The sequence below is a fragment of the Pseudonaja textilis genome, chromosome 3 (genome assembly GCF_049901715.1).
Source record: "Pseudonaja textilis isolate UNSWEBS1 chromosome 3, rPseTex1.2, whole genome shotgun sequence".
NCBI classification, from domain to species: Eukaryota; Metazoa; Chordata; class Lepidosauria; order Squamata; family Elapidae; genus Pseudonaja; species Pseudonaja textilis.
Genome location: NC_141992.1, coordinates 81,611,568 through 81,639,018, shown reverse-complemented (window position 1 = coordinate 81,639,018; position 27,451 = coordinate 81,611,568). Strand labels below are relative to the sequence as shown.

Genomic DNA, 27,451 nt, shown 5'->3' with positions numbered 1-27,451 from the left:
GATTTCTACCTCTCCAAAAACTCAAACATCTGCTTAATATCAGCAGATGAGTTTACAATTTAGTTTGGAGCATCCATCCAAAATAGGAAAGCAAAGACTGCACAAAAGTAAACTGCCTAAATATCTGAAGACTACCAACCTCTTCAAGTGGTGTATCTGAGATCCCAAAACTGCTGAGTCCCACGTCAGCCAAGGTTTCCTCTAATTCTCTGAAAAGACTGGAATAGGCTCGTTCTTTAAAATTCTTATTAGGCAGAAGATAGACAAGTTCCTGACCAATGTTTTTAATTAACTGTGCTTCTGGAACATGATGGTGGACAATTTCATTTAGTTCATTCACATTACCTAGTTGAGGAAATAAATAAAGTGAATTATTTATAACAGTATTATTTATAATTAGATCTATAAAAGGAGGTGAGAGAACTTGGTGCTCTCTGAACTTGATTGTTTACTTGCCGGCATTTCATTATCGAAGTAACTTTGTTAATGTTATGTGGGAGGGTCTACTACCTGTTTATTTACTGTAGCTTGCCCTGCCAGTTCTGGGGCAGGTATAGTTTTCTCCTTAGTGGTTATTTATTTAGGATATTGTTTTCTGCTTGATTGCAACCCCCCCTCAAAACGGATAGGGTAAGTTTCTGTATAGAGTATAAAGAGGGAGCAGACTCCACACTCATTCACACGGATGATGTTATCTAGTTGGGTAATGAAATGTCTGACAGCAATCAAGCAAGTTCAAGGTCTCCATAGTTCAATTCTGAGCTACATATATATTCTCTTCTATAGGGAGTTGAGAGAGAATAGCCATTTCATTCTGTTCACTATGACCCTTGTGGCTCAGTCAAATATATTTCAAGGATCACATTATCAAGTATTTTGCTTGTTTGTCTATTTATTTAATATCTGCCTTTCTTTTATTTACAAATAACTCGAAGTAGCGTATGTATCCAATACATTTTCCTCTTCTTTTCCCCACAACTCTGTGAAGTGAGTTGGGCTGAGAAAGAGTGATTAAAAGTCACCCAGCTGGTTTTCATGGCTAAGGTGAGACTATAAGTCACAACCTCCTGTTTTCTAGCCTGTTGTCTTAACTACTAGATCAAACTGGCTTTCTCAAATAGCATTGAGAATGACAGTTTATAATTTCTGCAAGTGACAAATTAACTTAAAGCAAGAGCTGGGGATTTTTCACTGAAATTGCAACTCCTTGGTTGATGTATCTAAATGAAATTGTACACACGCTTTGTATTCATAAATGCTATTTGAAAAAAAAATTAAAACGCAAATTGAAGAAAAAAGGGTAGAGGAGAAATCTTTATCATTCTCATTTACTAACAGTAGAAATAGGATATGAACATATTGATTTCAGTTGTACACTTTCTAATCACTATAGAAGTTCTTGATCAATGGTCATTTGTTCAAAAGTTGGAATTGTGATAATGCTGGGATTACAAAATGTAGTCCAAAATGACATAATGTGTGTATACACTAGAAGCATGAGAATCCTGCTGAACATAAATAGCCTTTTATGCCAGAGGCCTCCAAGGAGAATTTTATCATGGCCACTCCCCGATGGTTTTTCTAAACATCTTGTCTTCCGAAGCTCTATTTACTTATTATGCCTAATAACCACTGATAGACCCATTGTTTGTGAAAGTGAGTAAGCCAGTTCCATCTTTATAACATTGTGCAATGAACATATGAAGCAAACCCTGTTCTTACCTTCTAGTTCCTCTTCAACAGTATCCCCTTTGTCCACCGAGGCACAGCAGCTGGAGCAGGAACATGAACACTTGGATCCTAGGCTACAGGAGGTCTGGAAGAAAACAATGATATCTTCATTCTTTTCTGTATGTTCACATTACATAATACATATAGTTACACAGAGCGAACATTTCCAGGTAAGTGAAGAACAGCTTTTTCCTCAATCTTAGGGAAAATGTATCTGCGTGGGAAAAAAGAATACAGAGTCTCCTTAACTTAGAACCTTTCCCTTAGTGATCTTGCCAAGTTACAACAGCACTGAAAAAAAGTGACTTACAACTGATCCTCACACTTACAACTGTTGCAGCATCCCTCTAATCACGTGATCACGATTCAGGCATTTGGTGACCACATATATGGTTTACCACAGCTGCAGCATCCCAACTTGGCTTCCATCAAACCAAATCAGTGGGAGAAGCCAGATTCAATTAATGACTGCATGGTTTACTTAACAATGACAATGATTCACTGACCAGACATAGCAAAAAAGTTGTAAAATCAGGCATGGCTCACTTAACAACTGCTTTGCTTAGCAGCAGATTCAGGTCCCAATTGTGATCGTAAGTCAAAGACTACCCGTAGTTGATTTCTACAGAACTCCTACATATTGGCAATGGGGTATTTTATTTAAAGTTACAAAGTGGAACATACAACCTTCATAAAGGAATAGGCTATCCTTCAAAACAATAATGACACAAATGAAACTAGTGTTTTCCAGAAAGGAGTTAAAAACTTACACACTGGGTAATTTAAAAGGCACTCTGATCTTGAACTGTTATCCTACAAATTCCTGGTGAACAGACATTTCTTCAATTATGACTTACCCAAAAGAAAGTGGAGCTGTTCCCTTTGGAATGTTTTATTATTTGTGTGTGGTCATGGCAAGGCTCTCCTTCTGCCTATCACACTATCAGGAGATGAATAGCTCCTTCTCAGCTGCTTTTAGTTTAGATTAGGTGTTATTGGCTGAGATGTTGTCTAAGTATTCGGGGCTAAGCTTTTTATGATATATAGTCTAATGCAGGAGTGTCCAACCTTGGCCACTTTAAGACTTGTGGACTTCAATCCTCAGAATTCCCCAGCCCAATTCTGAGAGTTGAAGTCCACAATTCTTAAAATTGCCAAGCTTGGACACCCCTGGTGGGTTTAGTAGCAGAGAGGCAAACAGTGCAGGACTAGTATTGGCGGTTTCTCCCTTGAGATCAGCTCTAAGAAAATAGAAGGAAGAATATTTTATATTCTTTTGCTCAAAGCCTAGAAATACAGAACATGGTCCAATCAGGAACATAAAGCCTAGATATAGAACCATGCTGTCTTCCATATGTTGAAGTTTTTCAAAATTTCAAATTCCCTGATTAAAGCAATAAAGTCAAATCTCTAGATTAAAAGGAATGGATTAGGGGAAACAGAATGCAAGGAAAAGCCAGGGAAGGTTACTGCAACATAATAAGAATTCAAAACAATCAATACAACCAGGCTAATCTAACAAAACTAGATATTTATTACATCCTTGAATAAGTTACTGAGTTTTCAAGACACCCAGGCTGTTCACAAGAGGTTTTCCTCCCTCTTACTTCCCCTTTTTTCTCAATTTAGGAATATGAAGCATAATTAAAAGCCATCTTTTTGAGGGAATAGACTGCAATTTTGCTATTAAAGTACTCTGCTCTGAACTCATGAGCCTACCTAGTAAATCAGAATTTGCTAGTTTCTATAAACCATCTTCCTACATAGTAACTCCTGATGGAATGATAATGGTCCAATCAAGATCCCACTAGTTATGCCTCTCTATTCATAGGATTAAAGGGAAACCAATTTTTTGGAAAGCAAAAGCTGCATTCTGTTCATTCAACTTCCCCCGATGCTTTAGGGGGCACTATTGCGCCATAACAAAAACAACAGTAGGTGCTTATCATAAGGCAATCAAAATGAAATTGAATATGAAGCTATGGAAGTGCCTGGAGGAACGCCTTTGGCGTGGTAATGATGGTGAGATTGGTACCAGTTATGCCTTTCTGGAAGGAGCTTCTTAAGTTGAACCCCACAACATAGCCATCCACCTCATTTCTGTTTGTGAGAGCTCTTGAACCTCGAACTGGGCCTGGAAATATACTTGCATCATATGATTAGATATTCCCAGTCCGTATCTGTAGCAAAAGTTTCGAGTGATTCAAGTTTTTGAACCACATTCAAAGATAAACAGATACAAGGTACTGCAGTGATCAAAAGACATTTAGTTTTTAATGATGCTGCAATTATACAGGTAATTAATATTTGTCCTTTCAATCTACTAGTTCTGTTACCCATCCTCTCCTACTTTTATGTGACTTATCTACCTATTTTGATTCTCTTCTTTACTTTTTCAATTTAAGTATATTTCTTCCTGAGCTCTATAGCTGCAATGTAACTCTTCAGCTACCACTCCCTAACCAACCACTATCAACTAAGATTCGCACATGAATGCCTTATTTATAAATAATATAAAAAATAATAAAGGTTGGTTCTTTCATTCTTTTGCCTCCCATTCATTTTTGCCATGGAAATAGCACAGAATATAGCATAATTGATATTTAAGGGCCAGCCAAGCTGTTCTTTAGTAGTGTCACTTGATTTTACCCCCTGAATAGAATGTATGTAATTATGGAGTAACTCACAATATATGAATTCACTCTGGGGCCAATGCAAATTTTCAGACTATTTGTGCAAAAACGGTGCCAACCACTTACTACATCCATTTGATCATTTTCAACACTTTTCATCTTGCGAACCAAGGTGAGATAAAAGCCTGATCCAAAGGAGTTCTTTAAGAAAACAGGTGACCCGGAGCAGTGCAACTTTCCTCGGGAAACAATGGCAATGCGATCTCCAAGGATATCTGCCTCGTCCATGTGATGGGTAGACAGTATGATAGTTCTTCCTGAGAGGAAGCAACAGATTTGTCAAACATTCATTCGGGCATGCAGGATGTCTACCTGGGATTGATACAGAGGATTGTGCAGATGTGCACACAGGAACCCTTTGTCCCTGACTGCTTCATGCTATTTCAAACACTGATCATCTGCCACAGAGGGTGGGGTAGAGAGAATAGTGCGCAATGTTCACATCTCCTGAATTTTCAAATATCTACATTAGAAGTAGGCAATCTTTTTATGCCAGAAGGCACCATGGGGAAGAACATATTGTTGGTAATATATGTGGTCCTTAACTTAGGACTGTAATTGAGCCTGGAATTACCGTGGTAAGTGGTCACATGATTTCACCCAGTTTTACAACCATTTTATATATATATATATATATTTTATGTTCTACAATTAAATTAACTAACAAGCCAATTCACTTAAATAAAGAAATCATTAATACAGCATAAGCATTATCTCCCACATGTTTTCACCTCGATTCTTGAAATATATTACCTCACAAAACTTTATTCAAAAGGTACCCTTATGTGAGGAAGCATGCATAGTGCAAATGGTATAATTAGCTAAGCAATAAATGTCCAGTTCAAGAAAAATGGACAGATGCTATAAAAGCTAAAAAAATCACAGGGATAATAGCTTCATTAAATTAACCTTAAGTTTTATAATAGTTTTATAATTAAAGTTTTGTAATAGTTACAAGCTCTTGTAGTTGACATAATGCAACTAATGAAACTAGTATTTTTGTGGCATTTTTGAGCTCAATATGTCTATTACTTTACATAATAATCCAGCATCACTTATATTCAATGAAATATGATTATCCATTAATTTTATTCATCCAAATAATAGTTTCCCCCATGGTTGAGTAACCAGTTAATAATGAGGAAAGGGTCGAGTGCACCTGTCAAAATACTGCCCAGATATAATTAGTTATGTCTTAACAGCCTTAGGTTTTAGACTACAAAGGCTTGTCAACCAATAAAGCAAGACAAAATATGTAAAGTTGCATGTTAGAGACAGGTGTTATTTCCCACCTTCCCCCTTTGGCGGAGAATGTGTGTCATCTTGTCATTTTTAATCACAATAAACAAACTAATGGCTCCCAGAAAGTGCTCAATGCATTTGGAAATGGATTGGGGGTGGGAGCACTGACACACCACCATAAAGTCCATGAACTTCATGATTGCTACTGTTTCATTTTAATGGGAAATCTATTTTCAGAAGGCAAATATAATTATTGGCACATAGACAAAAAGAGAGAGTTAGTTTGGTGTCCTTCAGACCAACCTAGCTCAGGTTGTTGTTGTGTGGAAAATACGAGGAGAAAGTGTGTTGGCTGATTTTAGTTATTTGTAAAAATAATAAAGATAGGAGAAAGGAAGGAGAAAGGAAGGAAGGAAGGAAGGAAGGAAGGAAGGAAGGAAGGAAGGAAGGAAGGAAGGAAGGAAGGAAGGAAGGAAGGAAGACAGGCTTTTTGTGGTGCTGTAGAATACAAAACATACATTCAACACTGAGTACACATGCATACCCAAACTATTATCAAGTAACTCATGCTTCATATAGTGCAGTATAAAGTTGTTTTAAAGTCAGAGTTACTTTTTTTGAAATAAAATTACCTGAGCGGTATTTCAGAAGGAGATCCCAAATAGAGCGCCTGGAGTATGGATCCACTCCAGATGTAGGCTCATCTAGAACTACTACTTTTGCTTCACCCACAAAAGAAATGGCGATAGATAGTTTCCGTTGCATGCCACCTATTTAAGGGAAATGGCAGTGGGGGATCTTAAAACATAGTTATATATTTTTATCCAAGAAAGGTCTACTTTAATAGAGGACAGTTTGCTTTTGGGTAGCATACAAGAGAATTCACATCAGATATTTAAGTCAACTTTACAAAGTCTAGTAGAAACTCAAATATAGCCACTTTAGCACTTGATAAAATGGATTAATCTGCATAACAGTTTAGACCAGAAGAAGTATGCTATAGCTCAAGATGCCATATTATTCTTGTTTAGGTTTTACTATCAGACAAAGCATTGCTCTGAAATTTATTTCTTATTTAATATGTGCATTCAACATTTTTCTTATAAAATGTTGCAAGAAAGTCTTGCAAAAATAAAGATAGAAATACAGTCTTAATACAGAATAAGAACAGATTACTGTAGCTTTTTGGACAAATTATGGTTCTCCAATTCCCACACCTGACAGGTTTTGAGCCACTTCATTCCTTTTATGTGGTAGGCCAATGTCTTCCAGGATCTTTTCCGTTTCCAGTTTTGCTTCTGCTTTGCTTCTTCCTTTCAACTGGGCATAGAATTGGATGTGCTCTGCAACAGTAAGGCTAAAGAAAAAAAATGGTGGTTTTAACTGACCAAAGGGAAACTGAATGAATGAATAAATGAGAATGTTGCAAATGCTGCTTTTCATATTTCTTCAAAAATGTTTTTTCAGGGGCAAAAGAAATAGGTTTGTATGCCGTATTGGCAGCAATGTCTCCAAGTGGCTTATTTGAGTGAGAGAGGGAGCGGGAGAGGGAAGGAGGGGCTTCATTAATTATGAAAGAGGAGAGAACATAATCCATCAGAAATAGTATTTGAGAATACTAGGAAAGTTCTATTGCAGCTATGGAGAACCCTTTCATGGGTTGAAGAACATCTGTCTTGATCTGTCTAGACAGGAGACTAAGAATAAGATGATAGTGAGTGCCAGTACTGAAGTGAAATTTTGCCAACGTTTGTAGTTTTATTTAATACAAGTAGAAAATGTTTGGCTTGGTACAGCAACCAAACAGGAGAGGTTAGGACTGCAGAAAAAATTATTGCAATCAGCCTGCCTTCCATTGAAGATCTGTATACTGCATGGACCAGAAAGAGGGCTGAGAGAATATCTACAGACCCCACACATCCTGGGCATAATCTGCTATCTTGCAGATTGGGACCTTCCTCTTATATCAATATCATGGCACCTTATAGCATTTTACTGACAAAATCAAGGCCTCTTGGAGAACTTTGAAACACATTTCTATTAGCACTTACTGCTTGAATAATATGTTGTTTTGGGGGCACATGCCTAAACTCTGCTGGATGGAATCCATGTGTGTTTGGTTGTCCATTCCATCAATCAATATGGTTCCAGATGTGGGTGGGAAAAGACCTGTAATGATAGACCTTGACAAAAAAAAAAAAGACCACTAAAACCTTTATTCCGGTACCTAAATAAAGAATATTGGATAAATAGAAATCATGATAATAATATAGTAATTGTAAATAACAATTAAATTGCAGCTATTATTATTATTTCAGATAAATGGAGACCACAGATGCCATTAACTGATGCCTGAGATTTCTGGAGACACTCAAGTGAACACAATGCAAAAATGAATGGATTAATTAGTATGTTTTTGATTAGAATCATCTCCCTCCCTCCCAGAAAGCAATTATCTTACATTCAAAGCCATCTTCCTACTGACTGAAGATGATATTCATATAATACGTTCTAGATAGGATGTGCAAAATGACCTGTTAATACTAAGGGATTTCTAATGGTATTTCTGTTTTTTAAATAAAAATACATATTCTCTTCTTACTCTGTATTTTTTAAAAATATTCTCCCTATGCTGAACTAGAGAATTAGTGTGACTCTGACCTGGGTTTTAAAAAGAGGGAATGGCCTGCCATTAATTGGGAGAACTGGCAAGCAGTACATACCTGGTTAAACATCTCAAAGTTCTTCTTAACCTTAAATTCTCCATGGGACTAGGACTACTTAGCTGTGTATTTGCATAAACCATATTCAAAAACCAAAGTCTCTTATTTCAGAATACCAGAAGAATATTTAAAGTTACTTTGTCATCCTCAAATCTTTGAAGGGCTGTCATACCAATAATGGGGAAGATTTATTCAATGTTACATAAATAATTTTGATCTAAGGCAGCAGGTTCAAATGACAAGACAGTATTTTGATAGACCATTAGGGAGAAATGAGCAATTTCAGAGTGGTTCAAACTACCTTTGAGTATGGTAGACTATTAGCAAAGATACATCCTACTTATTAAGGATGTTGCACAGGTAGACTTCCTCAACTGTAATAGCAAGGACAGAGACTATATGATCTACTTTCATCTCTATGTTCCTATGAAAACTGACAGATGTAGCTGTACTGCAATGTCCAGAGTTTTTGCAATGTTGACTTGGCCACAGTATCCCAAAATTCCTCAGGAAGAAACCTAGCGGCATTGGGAAATTAAAGCCAAAAATGTTTGTCCAGACTTCGGAGAAACAATGCACCTGGAACTCTCATAGGCCCAAAAGCCATATCAACATTGTGATTTCATTGCTTTTTCAGCTTTTCCAGACAAAATACTCTCCATCTCTTTGAACGCAAGACCTGACCCCAGGAAAATGTTACTCTTCCAGAGAGACATCTGCTTTTGTTTCTTCTATTTCATATTTATTAGGCATTTCCTTCTCCCAGGACTTTGCCTATTTTAGAATATATTTTTTTTTTCTTCTCCTCTTCCTTCAGACTGTAGCTGAAGTAGATAAACTGACATCATAATTCACAATGTTTGAGAGAAGAGAACAGGATCAACCTATTCCTAGGGGCAAAGGTACTATCTACATTGGAAAGGGTTACTCCTGGATCTAAATTCCAGGTAGCTCCAAGGAAAAACTTTATGCCCATGCAAATTTAGAATACGCTTGAACATTTAAATCTTCAACCAAGAAGGCTAGGCTGCAATATCAAACAGGCACCAGGTCCCCTTGACTAGCTGGTCAGGTTGAGTTCAAAATGTTTCATTTAATTTTATAAAAAGATCAAATATAATTTATTTCTAGCTGAAAAATGTCCATTTATATCCTTCAAGCTTTATTGGAAAAGAAAGTCAGAAGACCTCCATGGTCCCTCCAACCCAATTAAACTAATTAAAACACAAAATATACTTTGACTCATTGGACAAACAGCTGTTTAGAAGCACTTTTGATTGAAAAGACTATTCTGAATCAATATGTCAGCTGCCATTCATACAAGTTTAGAAGGGAATGTAGCTAAATATAACATTCCCACAAGCACACGCAGGGCATTGAACCCAACTGTTGGTAAGACTTAGACTTTTTTTTTTTTTGCTTTCAACTGAGCATACTTGGTGCAATGACTTTTTAAGGTTATTTATTTGCCTTTTGAGTCAATGAAGAATTTGAAAGCAAGTGAAATTAGCAGGAAGTACAATCAGAGCAGAAAGGTATTGGCAAAAGTAAACTCTATCATCACAAGCAAAGTTAATGAAATTTGTCATTCCATTATTATATGAATTTGCTCAATACATAATGCTCAGTTTTATCATCCTTGTATAGGAGTCAAGCACAATCTTCCTGTGAAACTATGCATTATTTCAAAATGTTAAATGAAATCTAAGCATATACATTCAGCAGATCAGATGCCCAAATATTATTTCTTGATCTGATGTGTACCCACCATTAAGTCTGCCTATTTTTTCCTGTTCAAAACTATATACATGAAGTAATAATCTCCTCAAATTTCCCCAACAACAACACTCTAAAATAGAGTGAGATGAAAGATAAGTGGTTTGCCAAAGCCACATACTGAACTTTCACAGTTGAGGATCCTCCAATTCTAGTCCAATGACTTAACTGCTGGCTTCTTATCGATCTTTTTTTCCTGAAAGCCAGACTGACTTACATAACGGTTGTCTTTCCAGCACCATTGTGGCCAAGGAAAGCCGTGATTTGGCCCTCGTAGAAGGTAACGGTCATTCCATCCACTGCTGGCTTGGAACAATTGGAGTAGATCTTCACCAAATTCTGGATGCTCACGCCGGGCTTTAAACCAGAGGGCTCCACTTCAAAATATGGATTGGCTTGAAATAAAGAAAAATCTATTTTAAAAGTGAGAGGCAAGTTTCATGGTTACAACTCTTATACAGCTAAGTCGTTTATTAACATCAGTGGTCACATTACTTAAGTATAATGAATTACAAATTCTAAAGCAGCATTTATATATATATATTTTCTTACTGTACTACATTAAGCTGGAAAAAAAAACCAGACCTACAGAATGTTTTTGTGTATGTGTGTGCCTGTGGTAACTATCAAGTAAAGTACCATCTAACACCAATCACTTGCAATTGACACAAAGTTTATGAATTCTATCATCCTTCTGTCTGGTTTTACCACTGCATATACAAGGGTGAGCCTAGTTTAATTAATTCCTGTAGTGGGTATCTCAAATTCGGTGATATCACTAGAAGATATTTTTAGATAAAACTTCACAACTTCAGAAGTGGCACTAACATTAAAAATGGTGGCTAGGTTTCCACACAGAATTTTTTTTGAAAAGAGGCCATATTGCTTTAATTGCCAATCTTTAGAGAAATTACAGGATAATTTTATTTGGTGAAATTTTCATTTTGCCAATGCAAATAATTTTCCACAGCTAATATATGGAAAGCAGGGTTGCCTCTATCTCAGGGAAAACAAAGTTGCCTCAGTCAGCAGGTTTCTACACAATTAGAGAAATTACAAACGCAGTTTCTAAGTTATAGGGAGAGAATAGGCATTTGAGATTCCCCCCCCGCCCCGCCCCCCCGGTATCATGAAATTGCTTTGCAGCAAGCTGGATGGCTAATAAATTTAATGATAAACCCATAAATACAGCTATGCAGCAATGTAAAAAGAAACATATCCAGTATGGACTGTATTAAGTAATTGCAAATGAATAATGGGCCATTTATCTACAGACTTTGCACAGAGCAGTTTAAAAGGGATGCTATGCTGCTTCAGACTTTGAAGAAAGCAGGGGTGATCTGTAACAATCTAGGAACCTGGCATGAAAACAAGACATCTGTCCAGATGGATTTTCTTCTTTTCTACAAAAGGGACTGCATGAAAGCTCTGTAGTTTAAAATAACACTTTCCTTTTTGTCTTACTGGGAGAAAACCATTGTTGTTCAGCAGGGTAGGCCAAGGCTACATTTTCCTTTAGTCCCACTTCATCCTGACTGTCCAAATGCTGAGCTCATAAAAGTGTTCTTTTAAATGTCACCCTGGGAAGTATTTTATTTCATTTGGAGCCAAAAAAACAGACTTTAAAGTAAATAATCTCATTGGGCATATGTGAAGATGTTAAATTGGGATTTGTTGATTTAGGATTATCCAAATTACCTCAGGATTTGTAGTACATTTCTATAAAGATTGTGCAGCATCAGAAGAATCTGGAGATACTACATCTAAGGATATCCCACTTTACTGCTGAGCCCTTGGCTGAAACTTACATTGACTCTTCCACTTTTATAACACAAAAAGCTATTTGAAGTTAAGATCTAAGATGGTCCAGGAGATGGTAGAGAATAGCATATATTGTTTCATAACAATGCAATTAAAAGTGAAGGAACAGCACAAGTGATGGATTATCTATTTTTCAAGGAATGGACATTAGAGGTTGAGGAACACAGTCCAAATGAAACTTCCAGATGTCAGAGAAGAGTATTAGTTCCTTTCTGTTTCAAAGTTTGAAGAAAGAGTTGGTATTTCAATCTGGCCTCAAACCTAGAACTTATGTGAGGAGGAACTATGGGGCAAATTAGGAGTTGGGACTGCAAAATGAGTTCTAATTGGAGACAAATCAGATTCTTTCAAATGAGGCCTATGCTATGCAATCAACTGTCCTGTTTCTTCTAACAGACATGTGATCACCCCTCTGTGCAAAAGGCAGATGGATCATCTAGTAGAAATAACTAAAAAACCAGTATTAAAAAACAATTTCAAATTATCTATTTAATATCTATCAAAATGATTAAGGCAAATTAAATCAAGATTTGTAATATAAATAATTAAATATCTCAGTGCATAATCTCCTATTAACCTACTAGGTTATTTGCTTGGATTTGGCTTACGTTATGATGATTAATCACCATGACTAATGCAATAAACTATAATTAAAACTCATATTGTTCTGGCATAAAATTGCACTCTACCAATCCCTCTTTGTCTTGTGCAAAATTGCATGGAGCAAATGCAACATGGATAATTTAGTTTTTAACATCCTTCTATATCGATCACGTACCTACGTGAGATCCTATGCAGTTTAATGTGTATGTATGTGTGTATAAATAAAATTCTCTAGGGTTCTGCTTTCTTCAATCTTGATATAGGAAAATAAACAGATAAACAAGACAAGTTGGAGAAATTTAAATGACAATATTTTTCAGATATCACTGTATGTTTTCAGGAATTCCTCTATCATATAAAGCTCCAAGGTGAAAAAGGAGAATATGAGATATTTATATACCAAGGGCAAAGTAGGCCAGCTTCTGTAGCATTTTCAGAACTTGCAAGACATTCAGAGTTGATAAGAAGGCACTAGGAGGATGAGATTGGGTAAAATGATCTTTGCTTTTTGACAGGGCTGATCTTTTTGAAGGATTGTCTGCTTTTGTTCATCCATCAACACAACTGAAATCCTGATGAACCAAAATGGATCTGGTTTATTTCAAGTCTTTCAAGGAGATTCTTCTTTGCTTGTCAAATATTGGATTGACCATCTTGTCAGCAAGTGTAGAAACTTTGACTCAGCTAAAACAAAACAGGCTCAGGGCACACAAACTTTAATGCTTATAACTATAATTTCAATTTAAGATAGAAATATACAATCTTATATAAGAAATATACAATTCTTATACCAGTAGATATGGTTGGGACCATGAAGGGCTTCAACCATATCTACTGATAAAAGAATTGGGCTGTATACAAATTTAAATTGTTATGGTGGTCACATAGTTTAGACTGGGTTTGGCATTTTTTTTCCAATTATCCTTCTCAAGGACCTGGGATAATCAATTTTTGTTTAATAATATTATACATATTATTTTTGTTTGCATGTCAGTCAGATGTTTAGACAGAATTAGTATGATTCAGCAGTATATATCTGTTAGGTGCAATTATACACATTATACATAAATGCCTAACAAAAATAATAATACAATAATTATGAATAGGTAAATCTTTTGAACATAGTTAAATATCATTTAAAGTAGCACTATGAATGTTGAGCTACCCACTAAAGGGAAGAATTGATACTGTTTTTAGAACCTGTATCATCATTTTAAAAAATGTGGCCCTTTTTTCTTCACATAGATATACTACTTTTTTAAATGAGAAAAATAAGTAATATAAGCATGTGAAGAAAAAAAGCACACACACACACACACACACACCCCTGCCAGATGTTTTCAAGACCAGGAAAACTTTATTACATATTTCTCTCAACAATATAAAATGGCCTAGAGATATGTTCGTGCTCATAGAATTGTTTTTTAAAAACTTGGCTTGCAAGCAAATATGAATTACTTACTGAGTAATAATCTTTTTGGTGCTTGATTTGACCCTTCCACAATGTGGTTTTAAAAAATAGTCTATTTTTCCATCACTGCCTGTAGCTATTCACACAATGCACAGAACTACAAAAGGACCAGCAACAAGGAAATACATTAAAGTTTATATAATAGAAATGGAGTTGTGATTATTGCACTTAGTTCTCTCTTCTTACTAGGAATGTGATCTTTGTCTTTTGCCTCTGTTGTCTCAGGTTTCCCCTGCTCCTTGCAGTCTTTTTTTCCTTTGTGTTTACATTTCTTTTCTTTACCATCCTCCTGCCTCAGGCTGTCAGTCTTGTTGTCTCCCAGGACAGGCTCAGCAGCCATGCTTTTTCTCACCTCTTCATCTTCAGCCTTTATGTCAGTGACGCCTTCTTTCTCTGGATTTTTTTCCAAGTTAATTAAGAATCAAGTTATTTCAAGGTGACCAAAGCCAAGTACTAAGACAACAATAAAAGTTATTATTGGTTTTTATATTCCATGGTATTTAAATTATGAAGAGGGCAGTATGCTGACTCTGTAAACTGTTTTGAGAGGGCTGTAAAGCACTATAAAGTGGTATATAAGTCTAAGTGCTATTGCTATATTACACAGTTAAAAAAACCAACATCGAATAAAACTAAAACATGCATGAAACATATATTAAAACCTTGCAGCCTTAAATCCCTTATTTCATTTATTTCTGGCATCTCCTTTAAACTCTACTGCTGAAAAGTGGTGGCAGAGTTTATCACAATTTATCATTTGGAGGTAGGGTATATGTTAAAACTACAGGTAATCCACAACTTACAATCATGGAGCCCAACATTTATGTTACTAAGTGAGACCTTTGTTGAGTTTTGCCCCAATTTACGAACTTTCTTGACACAGTTGTTAAGTGAATCAGCAATTGTTAAGTTAGTAACATGAGTGTTAAGTGAATCTGGTTTACCCATTGACTTTTCTTGATAGAGGATCGTAAAAGATGATCACATGATCCTGGGACACTGCAACCGTTATAAATACGAATCGGATGCCAAGCATCTGAATTTTGATCACGTGCCCATGGGGATGCTGCAATGGTCATAAGTGTGAAAACGTGTCATAAGTCCCTTTGTGATGTTGTAACTTTGAATGGTCACTAAATGAACTGTTGTAAGTCAAGAACTGCCTGTATAGTGCAAGTCCTATAGCAGGGATTAGTGCCAAACTTCTGACTTTGCTACCAGTATAAAAAAGATTCTATCTTAAATTACATACCAAACTAACTTCTGTGGAATTAAGTAGACCACAGGCAGATTAATATTCAGGAACATATTCTTTAATGATAGGAAATGGGAGTGGGAAATAAACTGGAAATCAGCAGTAGTTGGTATCTAAAGACCACACCATCCAACAGTCTGGACAAACTACATTTTGTTCTGAGTTTTCCACCACTTTTCAAGGGCAGGATATTTCAACTATGTTTTTAGTCAGTCTTATAGTGCCAATCATAAAGAGACTCAAAAAATACCAACACTTCTAAGTAATTAGCTAATAAATAAAGGATGTTACATTACCTCATCAATGTCTTAAAATGTTTTGCCTACATTATTTTCAGTAATTCATAGTCTGACAATATTTATTTAATAGGTACATAAAAAGCAAAGCTAGCTATGTGGAATGCTCAAGCAATACCAAATCCTCATGACAGGTGTTCAAGTATCATTTTAAAAGGTTACAAAAACTTTGCAGGGTTGAGATCTACAGAAATACCCACTCTTTTTGTCATTCTTGCATGTCCAGTATATGGTCAGTAGGAAAACAACGATCAGGTGAGAATGCAACAAAATGAAAATTCCTTTGAAAAGGAAGACAGTTGCTGCCTCCTTCTATCTGACCCTAACATGTATAAAGACTGGGAAAATGCTGAGGAGAGAGATTTCAGTGTTTGCATGGAGGATTAACTCTTGGCTGGTCCAGAAGTATCTTTCATCTGCTGAGAATTGGATGCAAATAGAATTGGAGGGGATGACAAAGCCTTAAGAGTAGAATGGCCGTATGAAGAACGAATATTGTCTTACCCATTCTGTGATACAGAAGCTCCCAAAATGTTTGTGCATTTTTTCAGGTGCTGAAATAACGTCAGCTTTTTCTTAATTAACAGAATAACAGAGTTGGAAGGGACCTTGGAGGCACCTTCTACTTCAACCTCCGGCTCATTTCAGTCAAATGGTTGTCCAATCTCTTCTTAAAATCCTCCAGTGTTGCAGCATTTACAGCTTCTGGAGGCAAGTTGTTCCACTTATTAATTGTTCTAACTGTCAGGAAATTCTCTTCCTTGATTAGTTTCCGTTCATTGCAATATAGAAATAGATTTTAAAAAGTGCCATATAGCTCATAATGAACATGATATTTTTCAATTACTAGGCTTGATGTCAAGACATGAACTGCCAACATCACGTTCACTAATTCAGCACTTGTCACAATAGTCCATAATTATCAACTATTTCCAGACAAATTGAAAGGAAAAGCAAGATTTGCAGGGTCCTTGTTTATTTCAGCTGAATTCAGAAAACTTTGAGATAGAAGACTGACACATTATCCAGCAACAACCAGGGGTGGGATTCTACAGGTTCTTACCTATTCGCTAGAAACGGTTGTTAACTTTCTAAGCAGTTCAGAGAACTGGTTGTTGGAAGAAATCTTTTGTTTTTTTCCACCCTTCTTGCATTCTTGGCAGTATGTCTAGACTTACTATCTCCAAATGAGGGTTTTTTTTTCTTTGTTGGTACTTTCTTAAAGGGGAAGGGTTGTTTTAAGCTTTTTACACTGCTGTTGGGAGGAAATACTCCCCTGTTGGAGTTAGCACTTTGAAGAAATAATTGAATAATGAAGCAGAGCTGCCAGAAAGAAGCTTTTAATGACAAGGAACCAAGATGAGGGACATTCAGCAAGGCTTCTTGGCTGGCTAGCTAGATTGACATTCGAATGTGAGTTTACACACCCTTTTTGAGTTTTGGTCTAAAATTGGTGACCATTCAAAGTTACAATGGCACTGAAAAAAGTAATATGACTTTTTCACACTTACGACCGTTGCAGCATCCTCACTGTCATGAGAGGCCAGGCGAGGAGAAGCGCCCCTTGATGTGAGTGATGTCGAGTTGGCCATGCCCACCCAGTCACATGACCAGCAAGCCACACCCACCAACTAAGCCACGCCCACAGAACCGTTTGTTAAAAAAATTGAATCCCCACCCTGGCAACAATGCTATGAATAGCTGGCCACTCGAGAGTTCAAAGGCACCTACAAATATTCCCACTACGTGTCTGAGTGTAAACTTTGTTAGGACTCCAAAAATGCAGGCAAGTGTGCATTTACTTCTTAATGAGTCAATTTTTTTTAGGGATAATGGGTAATGTATGGGTTTTTTTAAAAAAAAAGGGGGATTCTACAAAGTACACAGGAGTATTGTAATAGTGGTATTTGTATTATAAGTAGATAATCAGAACTTTTTAAGATCTAATAAAAGACTAAAATATTAAGGTATAACTTTAAAATGTTTAATAATGAATGATATTAAGTTTTAATAAAATACTAAAGGGAATGTTTAAAATATTAGTTTAAACATAGAGTTTAATGGATTAATGTGTTGACTGTTATGGATTTATTATTGTAGTATTGGTTTCTGAAATAGTAGAATGTACTAAGCAGAATCTGATTGGGATTTAGGTGTTATTTTAAATTTTAATTTAGGGGAATGATAGAAAGGCATCATACTCTGATTAGTGATTCCAGGGGAAACTATTCTTTTTTATATTGGAAATGAGACAGATGTAAATGGAGAAATGGACAAAAGATAAAAAAATATTTTTCTTTAAAGCAAGATTAAATATATAAAACAGAATTAAGATGAGGCAAAAGTGGAGAGGAGTTATATAATAGATGTAGAATGGTAAACAAGATAGGTAATGGTATATAAGAAGAGCATGAATTCAATTGAAGTCCATACAAAAAGAGGTAATCTGGGGCCAAGTTACTTTCTAAAAGAAAGTTTTATGTTTTTATGTTTATGTCTTATGTGTGTGTGTTCAATTAAGAATTAAATAATAAAATCTCAGAGGAAGACTAGATGAGAATAATTATAAACAAGCCAGAGGAAAATATAAATGTGATGATTGAATAGCAGATAAATTAGAAAGGAAATATGATTGAATAATGATTAAAGAGAAACAATGTGGAATTTGGTAAAGGGAATTTACGTGTTTATATGGAAATGGGATAAATTATAAGTATGTGATGTGTTACCTGCCTTGTAAAGATTTACAATGGAAAGAGGTTTTATGTTTTTAATGTTTAATGATGTTTTGTTTTGTTTGTTTGTTTGTAAAATCAATAAAACTTGTTTAAAAAAATGCAGGTAAGTGTGCATTTACTTCTTAATGAGTCAATGGCCCCAAATATTTCCGAACATCAGTTTTCTGCATAACTCACCATAGGCAGTTGTTGTTTTCTCAGTCTTTGGGTGTCCTAACCCAAACCAATAAGATCGCTGCAAAGGGAAATTCCAAGACCGAGGAATTCCATAGTCTCCTGAAATAAAAACAGGTTGGTCGGATGCAAGAACCTTTGTTTTGCATTTTGCTATAGGGAGAACATAGCAATGCAAATCATACCATTAAACAATTATTGGATGTGTCATTATCATCAAACAGTGTTCACATTACAAGTTTCAAAAAGCATTCCCAACCACCACAGAACCCAAGATCAATTGTAGTCCCTGAGGGGTGGTTTTTTTCCCCATAAGGAGAAGAATAAATGCATTTAAATGTGGTTCAAGATCGTATTTATTTCTGAAATGTATGCTCTAATTAAAAATTAGAGCTACGCAATCTTTAGTAAATAGGATCTAAATGCCAGAAACCCTAAGGCAAACTTTGGAATAAGGACTTCCCAGTTCACATTATTAGTTTTTGCCTCCTGATGTCTTTTAGATGTCATGAATTTGTAAGTCTTCAGCCAATACAGGTAGTCCTTATCTTATGACCCAATACAGGTAGTCCTTATCTTATGACCACAATAGAGCCCAACATTTCTGTTGCTAATTTTGGCCCCTTTTACGACCTTTCTTGCCACAATTGTTATGTGAATCACCACAGTTAAGTTAGTAACATGACTCTTAAGTGAATCTGCCTTCTCCATTGACTTGCTTGTCAGAAGGTTGCAAAAGGAGATCACATGACCTCAGGACACTGCAACCATCATGATTCACTTGCCAAATGCCTGAATTTTGATCATGTGACCATGCGGCCATGGTTTTAAGTGTGAAAAATGGTCATAAGTTGCTTTTTTTCAGTGTGGTAACTTCAAACTATCACTAAACAAACTGTTGTAAGTTAATGATTACCTGTACTAATAATATCAGGTGGCTGGATCAGTAAGATACACTTGGACAAGTCAGCTGGGGAGAGCGCTTTAATTGGAACAGATTCCATGGGGTAGACATGTTATTTGTGACAAAACATCTTGGATACTTTAAGGGAAAATAAACTAATGTATTAATTGTAATACATCTCAATTATTTTTCTTCTTTTTGCTAAGGAAGGAAGTTATTTGCAGTTTAGAGGACCTGACATGAAATGTAGGGAATTTGGATAGAGAAACTTTTCCAACTTCCAATTTTAATTCAGGGGCCCATGAAACTTGAGCCACCTCTCCTTTTGGGATAGTAACTTACTGAAGCTTATATCTGGAAATGGTGACCTTCATCAATATCTCTACAGAAGAATGTTCTCTTTCCTGTTCTTTGAAGCAAAAGAAAGCCTCTTGCTGCTTCTCCCACAAAGACAAACAAGAGTTTCTTGAGCTGTGACAGACTGCAGGGTTTTTTAAAACACTTTTTCCCCCCTTTTTACTTGTGATTCAGAAACCACCCAGTGCTGGTTTTGGAAAACTGCCTAAGCTGAAAGTGTGAGCTTTCATTCTACAGATAAGATCTTTTGTGGGTCTTTGTTTTGGCTCTTCAATTCCTATAATATGTGACCGGACAAGTTTCTTTAACTATGGGGAAATCCAAGTTTCTGTTCTTCAAAGAGACATCTTTAAGCATTCACTTAAATAAAAAGACAAGATACAGGTTGAATTTGTAAATAAAATAAATGTATATTGACTAATATAAGAGTGATCCCTGCAGCAACTTATATGCTCTTTTGCACAACATGAAAAGAATAATTATAAGAAGATATCCACAACCACACCTCAAAAGGACCTCATTACTTCCCATAGGGGCTTCAAACTGTCTAGCCGCCACTCTTTTTGGGCCAGTCCTTGTTCCTTTGGTATATTTCTGTATTAATGTTGTAAGGAATCTCCTACGTTATACTACAATCCTCTTTTTGAGAGGTGGTAGCTTGCCAACTGAACTTTAATTGTCAATGCCTCAATGGTTTAAAAAAGTCTACTGCGAGGTTTACATAGATTCTTTAAATAGAAAGTGCCAGTCAAACCCACAAAATGTACTAGGAGATTATTCTGTTTTTGTCAGCATCTACCGTAAAAGAGAAATAAGATTCATTACACAAAAGATTGTAAATCTATTTTGAAAGATTCTTCATCTTGTGGAAGACAAGATAATGAAACCTTTGTCTCATTGGGCAGTGTACAAATGGAAGCCTTGCACTTCTAAGCCCATGTGTTTTGTCAAATGGCTTAAAGGCCATTACAACTTTCCCCCATGTAATGGATTGTCCATGCTGCCTAAAATTGGTGGAAATTATAATCCAATACATACAAAGGACGGGAGATTAGATAAGGCTTTACCATAACATCAGAGGCCAAGATATTTTGGATGTTATAATGTTATAAAAAATATTGATGAATTGCTTGTTGCTAACACAAAGTTTAAACTCTGGCATTTGCCAATAGACTGTAAACATTTCCATTCGTATCTTAACTGTAAGTGTATTACACAGATCTTTTATCCCAAAATATAGTAAAAGGATAACAGTTTGGATTCAAAGATGTCATTTCCATTAGGGGAGGCGGGCGGGGGGGGGGGGGGAGAGGACAGGATCCCACTTCCTGTTACAGTCTTCAATGCCATATCCTATATTGTTCTCAAGGGTCTTCAGTTCCCTGAAGCAGCTTCTCACAAAAGGGAAAAAAAACAAACCCTGCATTTAAAATGAAAGGCAGGCAAACCTTTTTCCATGAACAGACGTTAGGATTTAAGGCTTTGACTATACCTGAAATGTCAGAATAATTTAACATTTGAAAATGTGAACTATCATATCTGTATGATTCTACATATTTAGCCCTTCTAGAGAACCCTACTGAAAATAACCATGTTAGGAAACATTCCGGACAGAATCTGAGAGCGAGAATCTGACTAGAGGAGAGAAGGAAAATAAGGAGAAGCCCATTGAATAGGGCTGTCAAACTCCTGGCCCACAGGCTGGGTGTATCACATGCTGGCCATGCCCATGCCGGTTTTAGCAAACGGGGGAGGGGAAGTCCGATATGTCACATGATGCCACCATGGCGACATGCGTTTGACACCCCTGCTATTGAATAACTTTGCATTTATTTATTTATTTGTTTGTTTATTTATTTATTCAATTTATATTGCCACCTATTCACCCATGGCAACTTGATTACCTTCATTGTATCTGATTAGACAAATTCTGAGACCTGAGATATTTAGCCGTGTTGGTTCTCAGTTGTTTTAAAGCAGCAGAGATAGGTTTTCACCTTTAAGCAGAAAAAAAAAATCTATGCCACAATAGACCACATTGTTGGTCATACCTGGGAAGACATTATCCAAGTACCAAGCAAGCAATCCATAGACAAAACCGTCAAAAACCATTATCTCCATAGACAACAAGAAACTGTATTTATCTCCTTCCAGTGGGCTACTTTGGATATTATTCCACTGTAATCCAAGTCCTTGTTCTTCATAGCGTGACAAGTATTCTGTACCAAACCCAAAAGCCACAGGTGAAAGGAAGCTCTGGAAGAAAGAAACAAATGTTGAATAACTAGTACTTAAAACCAGTCCTTAAGAGTTTCAGCCATTGAAACACCTCCATGATCACATGATTACAATCTAGGCACATGGCACCTAGCTCATAATTATAACATCACAGCAAGCCATGATCACAGCTGTGATTTCAAAAGTTCCCTGTCAACTTTCCACAAGAAAATCAATAGGGAAGACAGCAGGCAGTTGGAAGTCATAATCACATGACATCCTCAGGTTACAAACAGCAATTGCGACTGCCAAAATTGCTGTCACTAGGCAATTGACTTTGTACTTTATGATCACACCATGGTCACATGGCATTGCTTTTTACAACTGCATCGCTTAGCAGTGAAAATTTATTTCACTGGTTTATTACTCGTAAACCAAATCCATTTGGAACAAGCCCTAGTGAGAGAAAAGAAATCCTTACCACCATGATCTTGATCTTAAGAGGCAGCCAATCCTGCCAAACGAAGCAGAGGATATGGGGCAGGTAGAGAGTAAAATAGATGACTCCACTGCAGGCAGCTGCCAGATTAGCCTTGGAGAAAAAGGTGCTGAGCAAAAAACACTGCATGATGCTAGCTGTTGCGAAGGTTAACAGGAACAGAAAGAGAACGTGGGGGTTGCAGTACCGAAGCACTTTTCCATACTGGAAAGGAAAGGAAAGGAAAATATTCTTCTACTGCTTGACTTAGGACCCATCTGAGATCAAGGGTCTTCAGTTTAAGGTACTGGTACATTCACATTTGGTATTAACGCTATTGTGACTTAATGATTGAACTTCCTTCAAGAGCTCATGGTGGTGTACTGTTAGGAATATAAGTCACCTAACAGCTATTTGGGTTAGAAATATATAAACCAAGATAAACATTTTAAAACTGTATCTTTAAGAAAATAAAAAACTGCAATTAGGTGTGGTTTCTCAAACGGCCATAAGATGGAGCCAGAAACCTGGTTTGTCTCAGTCTTAGTCTCAGAAGAGAATGTGTCTGACTGAGTATCTCTGTTTCCTTCTGTTGGAAAGTATTGCCGTTGCTCCATTTTTCCAAATTGACTGATATTACTGGATTTAATGTAAGTCTGTTACTGAACTGTTTTTTGACACTGGACTTTGATATTTGGATTATCCCTGGATTGAAAACTGACTGATTTTACCTGTGAATGACTTTGGACTGCTTATTTAGGACTTTGCTTAAACCTTTCTTGAAGTAAAAACCTACATTTACTGTACAATGTATCTGTGTACTGTGTGTGTATTATTCAAACACTTCTCTCAAATACGTCTCCCTGTATGCGCTCATTCTCCTAACGGGGAATTACCTCAACATGTACTCTAATTTTTCCATAACTCTGTAAGGCATAAACGTCTGTAGAAATTCTCACTTATCTAGGTCATGGTTGTCCCAAATGTGCTCTTTCAGGAGGCAACTGGACTGTCTTGTTTTTTTTTCTTTTGAAGATGTTTCACTTCATATCTAAGAAGCTTCTTCAGCTCTGACAGGATAGTGGGGAATGGAAGGATTTATATTCCTTGCAGACAGCTGATCATTTGCATCCTTTTAGAAGGTCACTGAAACACGTATCGAAGTACTATAAATGGAAGGATTTATATTCCTTGCAAAGAGCTGGTCATTTGCATCCTTTTAGAAGGAAGGACCTTCTAAGAGGATGCAAATGACCAGCTGTCTGCAAGGAATATAAATCCTTCCATTCCCCACTATCCTAGTCAGAGCTGAAGAAGCTTCTTGGATGAAAAGCAAAACATCTTCAAAGGAAAAAAAAAAACAAGAAAGTCCAGTTGCCTCGTGAAAAAACACCTTTGGAACTCTGTAAGGCATGTTGGGTGAAAGACAGTGATTGATCCTAAAATCACCATGCTTCTGAGTAGATGAACTCTGTTCTAATCCAGTATCAAAAAAAATGGGCTATATCATCAAATGGATTTTCTGAATTTTCTGTTTTCAGAGAGTTGCATTCACACGAAATGCTAAGTCAACATTCAATTAATCACAGTGTGGAATAAACTGATTAAACCATTGTTGGCTGGATTTCCACAACTTGCTAAGACAGACACCATAAGATCACTTAGAAAGCCTTATATACCCAGCCAGAAATGAATTGAAAGCAGGAATATTAAGAACAGTCTTCTGGTTTCTGGCGCTCCCATGCACTTCAGCAAGCTGCTCTTCTGGTTTCTGGTGCGCACACGCATGTGTACTCCCACTTTGGCACTCGGTACCGAAAAGGTTAGCCACCACTGTCCTATACTGATTATTTGTCATAGCAGAACATACAACTTCATACAGTATATGAAAGACAGGATATCAATGAGTGTCTGGAAGTGTCTAGCAGTGTACATGAATTCTGCTTTGGGTAGATATTGGCCTATAGAGACTTAGGAATCCTGCATACTGCTACAAGAAGGATCCATTCCTGAGTTTCTTAGGGTCATGTTTCAACTTACAGTGTGGTGATTAGGGTGACAAAATGAGAATGATCAACCAATCGAACAGCTTGCATTCAGAAGTTGTGGGAGCTTTATCACTGGAGGCTTTCAAGAAGAGATTGGACTGTCATTTATCAGAAATGGTGTAGGGTAGTGGTGGCTAACCTTTTTCAGCTCCCGTGCCGAAAATTGTGTGCGTGCTCGCTCACATGCCAGCACCCAGAAGGCAATGCGTGGGAGGGCCCCCATGCCCCCTGCACATGCACGCACAATCCCCCATGTGCCATGTGTCTCTGCGCATGCATGAGACCCCACCGTGCACCCCACGCATCTCTGTGTATGCGCAAGGGGCTCCCATGCACCCCCCGCCCCCTGTGCATGAGCGCCAGATATCTGACAATCAGTTGGTGGGCGGGCGGCACATGCACATGCACAGTGGGGCTCTTCTGGGTGACCTCTCGCATGCCGGCAGAAGTGGCTCTGCGTGCCACTTCTGGCACGCGTGCCATAGGTTCGCCATCATGGGTGTAGGGGTCTCCTCTTGGGGGTTGGACTTGATGACTTACAAGGTCCCTTCCAACTCCATTAATCTGTTAACTGCATCCCAGCTGGCCTATTTTAGAGTGAACTACAGGTAGTCCTCAACTGATGACCACAATTGAGCCAAAATTTATGTTGTTAAGTGAGAAATTTGTTAAGTGAGTTTTGCCTAATTTTATGGCTTTTCTTGCCATTTTTGTTAAGTGAATCTCTGCAGTTGTGGAATTAGTAACATGGTTTTTAAGTGAATCTGGCGTCCCCATTGACTTTGCTTGTCAGAAGGTCTCAGAAGGAGACCATATGACCCCTGGATCCTGCAACTGTCATAAATAGGAACTACTTGTCAAGTATTCAAATGTAAATCACATGACCATGAGGATGCTGCAGCGGTCTTAAGTGTGAAAAACGGTCATTAACTCACTTTTTTCTGTGCCGTTGTAACTTCAAAGGTCACTAAGCGAACTGTGACAGGTCAAGGACTACCTGTACTCTCTTTGGAATGCAAGCTGCAGAAAGATCTTCTCAAGAGTTGCAGTGAGTTTTGGGGATGGTAGTTTTAAGAATGAAAACGTACTCTGGCCTGGATGCCACAGGGGCCAAGCCATTAAAGATTACTCTGATAGCATTGTGCATTATTATCTGCATTTATTTTGACTTCTGGTCACCGAGGAAATAGGCTGAGTGATCTGTGGGATGAACATGCCATGTGTGTTGCAATCATGCTGCACTTGGCTGCTTCAGTAAATGAAGCGTGTGTGTGAGAGCACAGATTTGGAAGACAGTCAATGCCTCTTTGATGCCCACTGACTTGAAAGAGCATATTACCCTCGCAATGGTTACCCAAACCATCACCTTTCAGATCAAGTTACTGCAGCTTGCAGTAGATGGAGCTGCCTTTGAAGACCACCCAAATGGGATAGAAGACAATAGTAATCTCTGCCACTTAACATCAATTTAGTGCGTGCTACTTTGGCTTTTATTTGACTGCTGACTATAAAAGTGCTGGTTTTAACCTATAAAACCTTTTCTCACCTGGTGTTCCAGGTATTTTCAAGACTATCTTCTTTAGATTAAAAAAAAAATAGGTCTTGTCTATCGTTCAATCATTCTAAGGTTAGGGGAGGGCTACAGCATCATGTCTTATTTATGCCTGTATTTTGTAACACAGCTTATCTCTGGGAATGTGAATGACATCCTTCCTAACCAGTTTTCTGGATGATGGTTAAGAATGAGTTATTCACAGCTTTTATGTTTTGAGGTCTGCTTATTGAATGCCAGGTTTGGGCATGCTTATGTTTTATGCTTCACGGGTTTTATCTTTTATGTTGAGATTTTTTCCAAGTGAACAGAAATCCTTGAAGGAACTGATGGTACAGAACACAGGTGTCAAACCCAATTGTTTCATGTGACATATCGTGATGTATCGTGATGTTGCCTTTGTGGAGCTGGGGTGGGCGTGGTCTGCGCATGTCACATCCGGCAAAAGGGCCACCAGTTTGACCGGCCTGATATAGAACTACTATAAATAAATACATATTTGTAAAATTTAGAGCTTTTATCACTGTAATTTGATCGGGGCGCAAATGTTGCTTAAGGGTTTTATATGAAATGTTTTTGTTTTATTATTTTCTGCAACTATTGGATTTTATTGATTTATTCATAGACAAGCAGGAGTGTGACTTGCTGGGTTTTGGCTGGGCTGATATTTCAAACTCAGCCACTGTGATGGCTTAGCATGAAGCTATCGGTCCTTAGTTTTGCTGCTGCTTCCTCTTATTCACACATATCTAAAATGCAGCTTTACTTAATATTACAATATTAATTACAAATTCAAATGGGGATTGTCTACCTGGAGGCGAATGGTTTAAAATCCAAACAATATTGAAAAACCAGAGCAGATTCTGACTGCTATTCCTCCTTCTGTCTCCCAAATGGACAAACTACTAAAAAGCAGGCTGTCAAAAAATTACTCTATACTACACTGACATCAAACATACTGTACGTTCAAAACCAGCATTACTATACATGGAATGGGAATAAATACTGTTATTGCACTTTAACTGAAGTACTAATACAAGGAAATTAAACAGCAAAGATTCTTACGAACTCTGGCCCTCTTCCACAACACTATTTAAATATATTTATCCTCTAGACGTATTTAAAGCCTCAGGCCTTCAGGATTTTTTTTTTTATCCTTATCTTTAAACAGGGCGAATCTCAAAGCAACCCACAGAGTTTTGGGTGCTTACCATTAATGATAGAAGGAAGCAGAAAAAACAATGTAAGAATTTAAAGTAACTGTCACCCATCTGATATCTCCCAGAGGTGTTGGGCCTACAGTCCACAATTCCCATTAACTCCTTAAATAAACGAACAAACGACTATATCTTGAGGCATCGTTATGGATCTG

General features: G+C 37.1%; 1 protein-coding gene across 8 annotated transcripts in view; it reads right to left on the bottom strand.

The window, feature by feature from the left end:
- Positions 1-27,451, bottom strand: part of ABCA4 (ATP binding cassette subfamily A member 4) — a 112,093-nt gene that overhangs the window by 35,917 nt on the left and 48,725 nt on the right. For 7 of the 8 annotated variants that reach the window (XR_015742929.1, XM_087930206.1, XM_087930205.1 and 4 more), the window contains 11 exons: positions 22,483-22,704; positions 21,836-22,040; positions 18,527-18,625; positions 14,247-14,459; positions 10,383-10,560; positions 7,718-7,849; positions 6,884-7,023; positions 6,299-6,436; positions 4,491-4,681; positions 1,723-1,816; positions 140-345 (listed from right to left, as the gene is read on the bottom strand). Coding sequence is in view for 7 of the 8 variants with exons in the window: in XM_087930206.1 (XP_087786332.1) it covers positions 140-345; positions 1,723-1,816; positions 4,491-4,681; positions 6,299-6,436; positions 6,884-7,023; positions 7,718-7,849; positions 10,383-10,560; positions 14,247-14,459; positions 18,527-18,625; positions 21,836-22,040; positions 22,483-22,704 (1,818 nt within the window). In the remaining variant the exon portion in view is untranslated. The remainder of the gene's footprint in view (positions 1-139; positions 346-1,722; positions 1,817-4,490; positions 4,682-6,298; positions 6,437-6,883; positions 7,024-7,717; positions 7,850-10,382; positions 10,561-14,246; positions 14,460-18,526; positions 18,626-21,835; positions 22,041-22,482; positions 22,705-27,451) is intronic. The other variant, XM_087930208.1, reaches the window with a different exon arrangement.